We start from the raw sequence: 12,128 nt of genomic DNA on the forward strand, positions 1-12,128 counted from the left end.
TCTATTTAGGAGCTCCTAGATATGTACAAGTTACTCTTTATTCTCCTTTTCAGACAATGATAAGAATAGAAACTACTGAATTCAGGAGTTTTAGTGCTTTACAGTGAGAGTATTTTATATTTGTATGGGTCCAGGAGTTATAGGAACTATATTCTAGTGAATTTTTTTTTCTCTACTTATCTGGCATGCTGTAGATACTCAATACACTTATGGTGAATGAAGGAAAGAATCAGCCTTGATGGAAAAATCATCCCTAGAATCCAACTGTTCATACAAGAGCATTTTTTGGAAGAAAAATGTTACTATAAGATATCCTAAAACTACTCTGGTTGATGAGAGAAGGATGCATAAAACTGTTTTATAAATAAATAATAACATTCAATTGCTCATTTACCCTCAAAGAAAAAGTGACAAACTATAGCTATAATCCTCTATGAAATATAATGTATATATATTATGTATATATGTATGTGTGTGTGTATATATATATATCACTATGCCTCAGATATAACATGTAGCTGACATCCAGGCAAAATTGCACAGTGGTCAAGATTATAGGGTCTGGAGCCAGACTGCCTAACTTTAAGTCTCATTTCCAACACTTAAAAAAAAAAAAAAATCATATCCGTAAATAAGTTACTTAATGTGTATGCATCTCAGTTTTCTCATCTGTAGACCTCAGTCAACAGTACTACTGACTTAAGGAAACTGTGAAATTAATATGAGTTGCCATATTAAAACAGTCCTTAGTTATATAATAATATATTACTATTTTTTAAATCATCAAATTCAAAAATCAAGCAAAGACAATATTAGTCAATTCAAATACTAAAGCTTTGTAACCATTATTTTCCTCAATGCTTTGATCAACTTAACAGACTAAAATAAAACAATACCACCCAATCATAGCAAGCTAGTAAATATTAACAACCAAGCCCCTTTTACCAAGGTCAATTATTAGCTGGCTTAGTTGGAAATACACAAATCCAGGAATTTTCTGAGTTGTCGTGTTTTAGCTATATACATCCATCATCTACCATATTATCAATACTATAAAATAATGTACCTTTCTTCTTTTACAGATTGTTACATTTCATGGCAATGTCTGTTTTATTACTACATTTCATACAGAGTCAATCCCACTTACATCTACTGCAGACAAGTCAATTGTATCCACGTCACAAAGAGTGCAGCCATTATCTTGCGTCCATGCATTAGGAACATAGTTTCCAAAATAATTTAGGAGAATCTAATTGAAGAAGGAAAACTATATTTAAAAAAGCAAGCCTCTTCCATCAATGTGCTTTCATTATACAAACATCTCTCTGCATTAGGTATATCCCCTTAATAATTCTACTTATTTTTGTCACCTAGAGGTACACAATGAGCAAAGGTCTCTCCAGACTGTGAATCTTAGCAGGGCAAACTTTGCCTACACATTCCAAAAAATACAGTGTAAGTCATAAAGTCATATTATTTCATTATATAAGAAATAATAAGAGATAATAAAGAAATATGTCAAACAATGAAACAGTTTTAATTGAGCTAATGAGACTTAGCAAAAACAATACAAATAAGAGTGGTCATGGGAATAGTAATTTAGTAATAAGATAAATATGCTTAAAGGCTCAGTGCAGACACATACAGTGAATGAAGAAGTGCCATTATGAGCTCTTACTAGCCAGCACCACACAAAACACTGTATATATTTCATCACCAAAAGGCATTAAACTCTTCTGGGAAACTATGCCACCTACTATAATCCAGGCTTCTGGGTAGTGATTCAGGGGCACTGGCTTGGGGAAAAGAGACTGCAGACTAAACAGATTAAAATAAATCCTAATTAGAGCCACACCATAAATCCTGTCAATAATAAACTAAGATGAGTGGTAGCTAGAATAAGATGGTGAAGTAGGAAGATCCTGGTCTCACCTTCTCCCACAGATATACCAAATTATTACTACTTCTAGGGAACCATGGCTTGAAGACTAGCAGAAAATATTTTCTACAACTGAAGATAAAATGAAAAAAAAACACAATGAGACAGGAAGAAGAGGCAGAGACGCAGTTTAATCAGAACCAATGGCCCCAGTAGAACAACTCACAAGCAGGAGGGGTATCACAGCCCCAAAGGTCTTCCCCAAGAAGTGAAGGGCCCAAGGCTGACATAGGGATCCCCATCCTGGGAGACCTGCACCAGGAAGATGAGCCCCATAACATTTGGCTTTAAAGTCAGTGGGGCTCTAGGAAACTGAGACTGCACTCTTAACAGGCACATGTATAGGCTTATTCTTTCCAAGTCCCAATGCAAAGGCAACCACTAGAAAAGTGCCTGGATCATACAAGAAGGAAATCATTTGTTAATATTAGGGCATGTGCTTGAGACATAAGGATCTGTTGGAACTTTCTCTGAGTATAAATGATATGCCAGGTCCCAGTTTCTTGTTTTGTTTTGTTTGTCTCACCGCCTATGTAGCTGAACTGGTGCTGGTAGATGCCATCAAACTTGGCCTACCCCAGGTTTGCCTGCAGATGCAACATAGCCAGCATTCCTCCAAAGTGGCCCACTATCTCTCCAGTCTCAGTAGGCACCCCTACCCGGCATCAGAGCCCCACTGATGAAGCCCTTCACCCTGCCAGTCCCAGTCGGCACCAGCATATGCCCACAAGCCAGCCCAGGAGTATTCAGCCCACAACAATCATGGCCAGGCCTTAACAGCCAGCTGCACTGGGGACCAGCCCTAAACACTAGTACACACACAGCAACTGTAATCCAGCCACAACAGGAAGATGCATACAGTTCACACAGAGGACAATTCTGGAGTACCTTCCTCTAGTGACCAGAAGGAGCACATCACTGGGCCCCACAGGATACCTTCTACACAAATCACTCGTTAAAGACCAGGGGATACAGCTGCATACATAGAGAAACACAGAGAATTAGGTAAAATGAGACAAAGGAATATGTTCCAAATAAAAGAACAGGACAAAACTGAAGAAAAAGAACAAAACAAAATGCAGATAAACTAGAAACTAGAGGGAACCACCAGCATATCGGATAATACAGAAGAAAAGATCAGCAATCTGGAGGACAGGCTAATGAAAATCACACAATCAACACTGCTAGAAGAAAAAAAGAATTTTTAAAAATAAGGATAGTTTGAGGATTTATGAGACAATAAGAAGTGTTCTAACATTTGCAGTATAGAGGTCCCAGAAGGAGAAAAAAGGGACAGAAAACCTATTTAAATAAATAATGGATGAAAATTCCCCTAAACTGGTGAAGGAAACACATTCAAGTCTAGGAATCCCAGAGAACTCCAAGTAAGGTGAATCCAAAAGGACCTAAACACTATCATTAAAACATCAGAAGTTAAAGAGAGTATTAAGAGAAAAACAACTTATCACATACAAGGTAAACACTATGAAGTTGTCAGCTGATTTTTTCAGTAGGAAATTTACAGGCCAGAAGGAGCGGCATGATTTTCAAAGTACTGAAAGGAAAAACACAACCAAGAACTTCTCTCTGGAAAACTTAATATTTAGGATTAAAAGGGAGGTAAATCATGGCAACAGCTTTTTGGATCCACCTCCTAGAGTAATAAAAATAAAAATAAGAATAAACAAATGGGACCTTATTAAACTTAAAAGCTTTTGCACTGCAAAAGAAACTACAAATAAAAGGAAAGGTAACCCACATAATAAGAGAAAATATTTGCAAACAAAGTGACTGACAAGGGATTAACTTCCAAAATATACAAACATCTCATGCAGCTCAGTATCAAAAAACTAACAACTCAATCAGAAGAGCCAAATAGACATTTCTCTAAGGAAGACAGACAGATGGCCAAAAACCCATGAAAAAAATGTTCAGCATCATTAATAATTAAAGAAATATAAATCAAAACCACAATGAGGTATCACCTCACACCAGTCAGAATAGCTATCATCAAAAAGTCTGCAAATAAGAAATGCTGGAGAGGGTGTAGAAAAAAAGGAACTCTCCTACACTGTTGGTGAGAATGTAAGTTGGTGCAACCATTATGAAGAAGAGTATGGAGGTTCCTTAAAAAACTAAACACAGGACTACCATGTGATCCAGCAATCCCACTCTTGGGTATATATCAGAAGAAAGGCATGATTCAAAAGATACATGCACTCCAATGTTTACTGCAGCACTACTTACAATAGCCAAGACACTGAAGCAACCTAAATGGCCATTGATAGAGGAATGGATAAAGATGTGGTCCATATATACAATGGAATATTACTCATTCATAATATTACTCATTCATAAGAATGAAATAATGCCAATTGCAGCAACATGGATGGACCCAGAGTTTATCATACTAAGTTAAGTAAATCGGATAGGGCAAGACAAACATCATGTAATATCAGTTATATATGAATCAAAAAAAATGATACAAATGAACTTATTTACAAAACAGAAACAGACTTCAAAAACAAACTTATGATTACCAAAGGGGAAAGGTGGGAGGAGGGGATGAATTGGGAGTTTTGAATTGGTATATGGATTTTATTATATAGGGAATAGATAGTCAACAGGGACCAGCTGTAGAGCAAAAGAAACTCTACTCAATATTCTGAAATAACCTATATGGGGAAAGAATCTGAAAAAGTATGGATATGAGTATATATACATAACTGAATCACTCTGCTGCACAGGAGAAATTATCACAACATTGTAACAACTATATTTCAAAAAAATTTTTTTAAATGAAAAAAGATAATGCAATAAATAAATAAATAGTTTACCAAACAAGATAAAGGTAAAGTAGTTCATCACAACTAAACCAACCTTATAGAAAATGTTAAATGGACTTCTTTAAACAGAAAGGACAAGAACATAACTAGAAATAACATTATCAAAGAGAAAAAATGCCATCAATAAAGGCAAATACTGTAAAGGTAATGGATCAACAACTCTTTAGCTAGTATGAGGTTAAAATTTATAACTAGTCAAATCAAATACATCTACAATAATTACTTAAGGATACACAAAATTAAAAATGTAAAATATGACATTAAAAACAAAATAGGGCAGAAGGGAGTAAAAACGTAACACTTTAAGAATAAACTCAAACTTAAGCAATAATTAACCTAAAATAGACTGCTATATAGATAAGTCATCACATAAGAACCTCATGGTAACCATAAACCAAAAACTGATAATACAGTCACAAAAAAGTAAACAGGAAGTAATACAAACATAAAAAGAAAATAACCAAACCACAAGAGAAGAAAATACAGAAGGATAATATGAATAATCAGAAAACAACTAAAAAAAAGTACAAAAGTACATACCTATCAGTAATTACTTTAAATGTAAATGCACTAAATGTTTCAATCCAGAAAAGAGGGTAGCTCAATAGATTTTAAAAAGAAGATCCATATACACACTGTCTGTAAGAGACTCACTTCACATCTAATGTCACACAGACTAAAAGTGAGTGGATGGAAAAAGATATTCCACACCATACAAACAGAAAGGAAAAGAGACTAGGGGTAGCAATTCTTAAACAAAACAGACTTGAAAACAATGACTGCAACAAGAGATACTACAAAATGATAAAGCAACAGATCCAACAAAAAGACATAATAATTGTGTGTGTATGTGTGTGTATATCCCTTCCCATACAGGAGTACATAAATACATAAAGCAAATATTAACAAACACAAAGGAAGAAATTTTGACAGTAACACAATAATAGCAAAGGATTTTTTTTTTTTTTTTTTTTTTGTCTTTTTAGTGCCACATCTATGGCATATGAAGGTTCCCAGGCTAGGGGTCGAATTGGAGCTACAGCTTCCAGCTTACACCACAGCTCACAACAATGCCAGATTCCTAACCCACTGAGCAAGGCCAGGGTTCAAACCCACTTCCTCATGAATACTAGTTGGGTTCATCAAACACTGAGTGACAACAGGAATTCCAATAGCAGAGGACTATTAACACCTCATTTATATCAGTGGACAGATCATACAGTCAAGAAAATCAATAAGACTTGCCTTAAAGAACATGTTAGATAAATAACTCAATAGATCTATATAGAAAAGCTAAGCAATATGCTACTAAACAACCAACAAGTGACAAAGAAATCCAAGAGGAAATCAACAAATATCTGACAAATGAAAATGGAAACACAATGATCCAAAATATGTGGGATGCAGAAAAAAAATAGTTCTAAAAGAGACATATATATAGTGATAAAGGCCTACCTCAGGAAACCAGAGAAAAAACAGACAATATAACCTTATGCTTAAAGGAACTCGAACAAGAACAAACAAAACCCTGGAGTTCCCGTTGTGGCACAGTGGTTAACGAATCCGACTAGGAACCATAAGGTTGCGGGTTCGATCCCTGGCCTTGCTCAGTGGGTTAAGGATCCGGCATTGCCGTGAGCTGTGGTGTAGGTTGCAGACGCGGCTTGGATCCACGTTGCTGTGGCTCTGGTGTAGGCCGGTGGCTACAGCTCTAATTTGACCTCTAGCCTGGGACCCTCCATATGCCGCACGAGCAGCCCTAGAAAAGGCAAAAAAAGACAAAAAAAAAAAAAAAAAAGGGAACAAAACCCCAAGTTAGTAAAAGAGACGAAATGATAAAAACAAAAGAAATAAATGAATATTTCTTCAAAAACTAGAAAAAAATTTAATACAACTAAAAGCTGGTTCTTTGAAATGATAAACAAAATCAATAAACCTTTAGCCAGACTCATCTACAAAATAAAGGAAACCCAAATCAATGAAACAGGAAATAAAAAGGAAGTTTAAAAGGACACCACAAAAATACAAAGCACCGTAAAAAATTATTAGAATTATATGCCAACAAATTGGATAACCCAGAAGAAATGGATAAATTCCTAGAAACATACAGGCATACCTCAGAGATACTACTACAGGTTTGGTTTCAGATTACCACAATATAACATATATTTTTGTAAAGAAAGTCACACAAGTTTTTCAGCTTCCAACTTCATATATCAGTTTTGTTTAAACAATAACATCATCTATTAAGTGCAATAGCATTGTGCCTAAAAAAAAGGTACATAACTTACTTTAAAAACAATGTATTGCTACAAAATGCTAACTGTCATCTGAGCCTCCAGTGATTCATAATCTTTTTGCCAGTTGAGGGTCCTGTCTTAGAGGTGATGGCTGCTAACTGATCAGGGTGGTGTTTGCTGAAGGATGAGGTGTCTGGAAATTACTTAAGACAATAATGGTGTTTGCCACACCAATTGGTTCTTCCTTTCACAAATGATTTCTCTGTAGCATGCAATGCTGTTTAATGGCATGTTCTTTCAAAATTGGAGTAAAGGTTTCAAGTCATGCTGCTGCTTTATCAGCTATATTTAGTAATATTCTAAATCCTTTGTTGTCAGTTCAACAATTGATAATGTTCACCATTTTGTATGGCTAAAGTTCACAGTTCCTCAAAACAATTACAATAGTAACATCAAAAATCACATATCACCATGGTTGATAACTGATCACAAATCAGCATAACAATATAATAATAATGCAAAGTCTGAAATATTATGACAATTACCAAAATTGACAAAGACACACAAAGTGAGCAAATGCTATTGGGAAAACGGCACCAATAGATTGCTTGGTTCACAGTTGCTACAAATCTTCAATTTGTAAAAACCATAGTATCTGTGAAGTGCAATAAAACAAAGCACAACAAAATGAGGTATGCCTATATATTCTTCCAAGAATGACCAAAAAGTTATATAAAAAAAAAATTAACACAGACTGATTACTAGCAAGGCAATTGAATTAAACACCTAAAAACTCGTAACAAATAAATGTCCAGAGTCAGATAGCCTCATGAATGAAGTCTACCAAACAGTCTTCTCAAACTATTTCAAAAAACTGAAGAGAAAGGAATATTTCCAAACTTGTTTTATATGTCCATCATTACCCTGATAACAAAACCAGACAAAGACACTACAAAAAAAGAAAATTACAGGTGATTATTCTGATGAACATAAATATAATAATCTTCAACAAAATATCAGCAAACCAAATTCAACAATATATTAAAAGTATCAGGGAGTTCCCGTCATGGCGCAGTGGTTAACGAATCCGACTAGGAACCATGAGGTTGCGGGTTTGGTCCCTGCGCTTGCTCGGCGGGTTGACGATCCGGCATTGCCGTGAGCTGTGGTGTAGGTTGCAGACACGGCTCGGATCCTGCGTTGCTGTGGCTCTGGCGTAGGCCAGTGACTACAGCTCCGATCGGACCCCTAGCCTGGGAACCACCATATGCCGCAGGAGCAGCCCAAAGAAATAGCAAAAAGACAAAAAAAAAAAAAGTATCATAACTCATGATCAAGTGGGATTAATCTAGGGATGCGAGAATGGTTCACAATATGCAAATCACTTAATGTGATACACTGCATTAACAAAATTAAGGATAAAAATCACATAATTATCTCAATGGATGCAGAAAAAACTTTTGACAACATTCAATATCCAGTTCTAATAAAATCTCCCAACAAAGTGGTTATAAAAGAAACATACCTCAACATAATAAAGACCATATATGACAAACTCACAGCTAATGTCTAACTCAATGATGAAAAGCTGAAAGCATTTCCTCTAAGATGAGGAAGACAAGGATGCCTACTATTCCCATTTTTATTTTTTAATTATTTTTCATCTTTTTTAGGGGTACACTCTTGGCATATGGAGGTTCTCATGCTAGGGGTCAAATTAGAGTCACAGCCACAGCAATGCTAGATCTAGGCTGCATCCGCAACCTACACCACAGCTTATGCAGTGTCAAGTCCTTTAACCCACTGAGCGAGGCCAGGGATCAATTCCACATCCTCATGGATACTACCAGGGTTCTTAACCCACTGAGCCACAATGGGACACAGTGAGCCACAATGGGAATTTATCTCCATTTTTATTCAACATAATTTGGAAGTCCTTGCCAAATTAGGCAAGAGAAATAAAGGTAGAAATAAAAGTCATCCAAATTAGAAAGGAAGAAGTAAAACTGCCACTGTTGCAGATGATATGATACTATGTATAGAACACCCCAAATACTCCAGAAAAGAACATATTAGATCTACCAAAATGTGTTCAGTAAAGTTGAAGAACACAAACAACATACAAAAATCTGTTTCTATACATTAAAAATGATCTATCAAATTTTAAAAAATCCATTTTCAATTTTATCACGAAGAATAAATTAATTAGGAATAAATTTAACCAAGGAAGTAAAAAATTTGTACTATGGCAACTGAAAGACATTGGTGAAAGAAACTGAAGAAGACACAAGTAAATGAAAAGATAATCTGTGCCTACAGATTGGAAGAACTAATATTTTGAAAATGTCCATACTACCCAAAGCTATCTCCAGATTCATCACAATCCCTGTCAAAATACTCACGACATTTTTCACGGAACTAGGATAAATAATCATAAAATTTATACAGAACCACAAAAGAGACCAAATAGCTAAAGCAATCTTTAGAAAGAAGAACAAAAAGTATCTTGCTGAAAGTATCTTGCTCCCTGATTTCAAACTATACTACAAAGGTACAGTAATCAAAACAGTATATTACTGGCATGAAAACAAACACATAGATGAAATGAACAGAACAATGAGCCCAGAAATAAATCTATCATTATGTGGTTAATCATCTATAAAGAAAGCAAAGATATACAATGAGAAAAGACAGCCTATTTAATGTTGGGAAAACTGAACAAATACATGCAAAAGAATCAAACTGGACTATTTTCTCATACCATATACAACAGTCAATTCACAATAGATTAAAAACTTAAATGTAAGACCTGAAACAATTAGACTTCCAGAAGAAAACATAGGTAGCACTTTGACAATGATCTTAGCAATATTTTTTGGGATATGTCTCCTCAGGCAAGGGAAACAAAATAAAAATAAACAAATGGGATTAAATCAAATTATAAAGCTTTTATACAGTGAAGGAAACTACTATTAACAAAACAAAAAATGCCATCTACTAAATGTGAGAAGATATTAGTAAATGATATATACAATAAGGGGTTAGTATCCAAAATATACAAAGAACTCATACAACCCAATATCCAAAAAAAAAAAAAAAATGAAATATGGACAGAAGACCTGAATGGATATTTTGCCAAAGAGGACATACAAATGGCCAACAGACACATGAAAAGATGCCCAACATAAACATCAGGGTGGTGCAAATCAAAACCACACTGAGATATCACTGCACATCTGTTACAATGGCTATTATGGAAAAGACAACAAATAAGTATTGTCAAGGATGTGGAAAAAGGGGAACCCTCATGCAATGTTGATGGAAATGTAAACTGACACAGCCACTATGGAAAACAGTATGGAAGTCCCTCAAAAAAACTAAAAATAAAACAATTATATGATCCAGCAATTCCATTTCTGGATATTTTTACAAGAAACAAAAACACTAATTCAAAAAGATATATGTACCCCCTATGTTCACTGCAGCATTATTTACAACAACCAGGATACAGAAGCAACCTAAGTGTCCACTGGTAGTTGAATGTATAGAGAAACTGCGATACATATATAAAAGGGAATATTACTCAGCTATAAAAAACAATGAAATCTTGCTATCTTTCAGTTACGTGGATAAACCTATAGGGTTTTATTCAAAGTGAAATAAGTCAGACAGTGAAAAATAAATGCCATATGATTTCACTTAGATGTGAAATCTAAATAATAAATGAACAAACCTAACAAATCAGAAACCAAAGATACAGGTGGTTGCCAGAGGGGATGAGAGTGGTTTGATAAAAGAATTAGTGAGAGAGATTATGAGGTACAAACTTCTAGTTACAAAATAAATGAGGTATTGTGAGACATGTTTCTACAATATTTTCTTAGCCTCTTTGCTTCTATATTTCTATGCTGAAAACTCCATCTTGTCCTGCTTTACTTTACCCCATCTTCCTGCTTGAAAAACAAGTCACAGTGCTGGTAAATGACTTAAGCTTAAGAACCAAGACCTAAAGGCATAAGTTATTCATAGGGTCAGCTGAATGAGGACATAATGTGTTGGTCTAGGCACACTGGGCCTGTGCAGATAGGCATGCTCTTTGCACAAGCATGCTATGTCCTCTAAAGAACAAGAGGAAGATGAGCCTCATGGCCCCAAGGGGTTTATGAGGGGTCATTAGCAGGATATGCATTAGCAAGGAGAACGGAGAGGTGCAAACCTAGGCACACTGAGTTGCTGCAGATACAGGCAGCTGTCTGCATAAGCACACAGAATGCTATGCATAGATAGCTGATGCCAAGCCTCCTCAATGCTAATGATTGTTAAATGCCTATAGGTCAGAATAAAAGCTTAATCAGCAACTGGCTATGAGACTTTTAAAATAACTTAAAAAAAAAAACCTATATCCTGCACCTACAACCCCATCCTCACTTGACCTAATCCTCAAGAGCACAATAAAAGCAGTGTGGTTTCTTGAGGCAGACTCCTGTCCCTGAGACCTTGAGTCCCCCGTTTCCCACCTTTACTTAAGATAAATGTCTCTGTGTCTTGTTTCATGTTAACTTTTTTCCTTAAGTTTCACAGCACCCGTTCCGTTCTTCTGCCCTCACCCACTGAGCTGGTCTCAGCAATGAGGCATGGGTATGAAATAAGCAGTATGGAGAATATAGTCAATAATAACGTAGTATCTTTTATGGTGACAAATGATAATTAGATTTTATAATTATAGACATATTGAATCTCTATGTTTTACACCAGGCACTAACATACTGTTTCAGGCAAGTATACTTCAAAAACAGAGAGGAAATTGGATCGAAGGTAACCAAAAGGTAACACCTTCCAGCTATAAAATGAGTAAGTACTAGGAATACAATCTATGTGATAAATATAATTAATAATGCTGTGTTACATATGAAAGTTGTTAAGAGAATAAATCCTAAGAGTTCTCATCACATGGAAAAAACTTTTGCTCTTTTTCTTTAATTTTTTATCTGTATGAGATGATGGGTTTACTAAACTTTTTCTGGTAATTATTTCATGATGTATGTAAGCCAAATCATTATGCTGTATACTTTAAACTTACACAGTGCTATATGTCAATTATAT

General features: G+C 35.3%; 1 protein-coding gene across 12 annotated transcripts in view; it reads right to left on the bottom strand.

Annotated features, from left to right (window-relative positions):
• The window catches only part of PLOD2 (procollagen-lysine,2-oxoglutarate 5-dioxygenase 2), a 110,176-nt gene that overhangs the window by 23,374 nt on the left and 74,674 nt on the right, over positions 1-12,128 (bottom strand). For all 12 annotated transcript variants that reach the window (XR_014824115.1, XR_014824114.1, XR_014824112.1 and 9 more), the window contains one exon: positions 1,148-1,249. Coding sequence is in view for 6 of the 12 variants with exons in the window: in XM_084989997.1 (XP_084846123.1) it covers positions 1,148-1,249 (102 nt within the window). In the remaining 6 variants the exon portion in view is untranslated. The remainder of the gene's footprint in view (positions 1-1,147; positions 1,250-12,128) is intronic.

Source organism: Sus scrofa, chromosome 13, assembly GCF_054392235.1.
Source record: "Sus scrofa isolate SSC_HxYL_T2T_F1_AM1 chromosome 13, Sscrofa_HxYL_maternal_Yorkshire_Landrace_v2.0, whole genome shotgun sequence".
Classification (NCBI taxonomy): Eukaryota; Metazoa; Chordata; class Mammalia; order Artiodactyla; family Suidae; genus Sus; species Sus scrofa.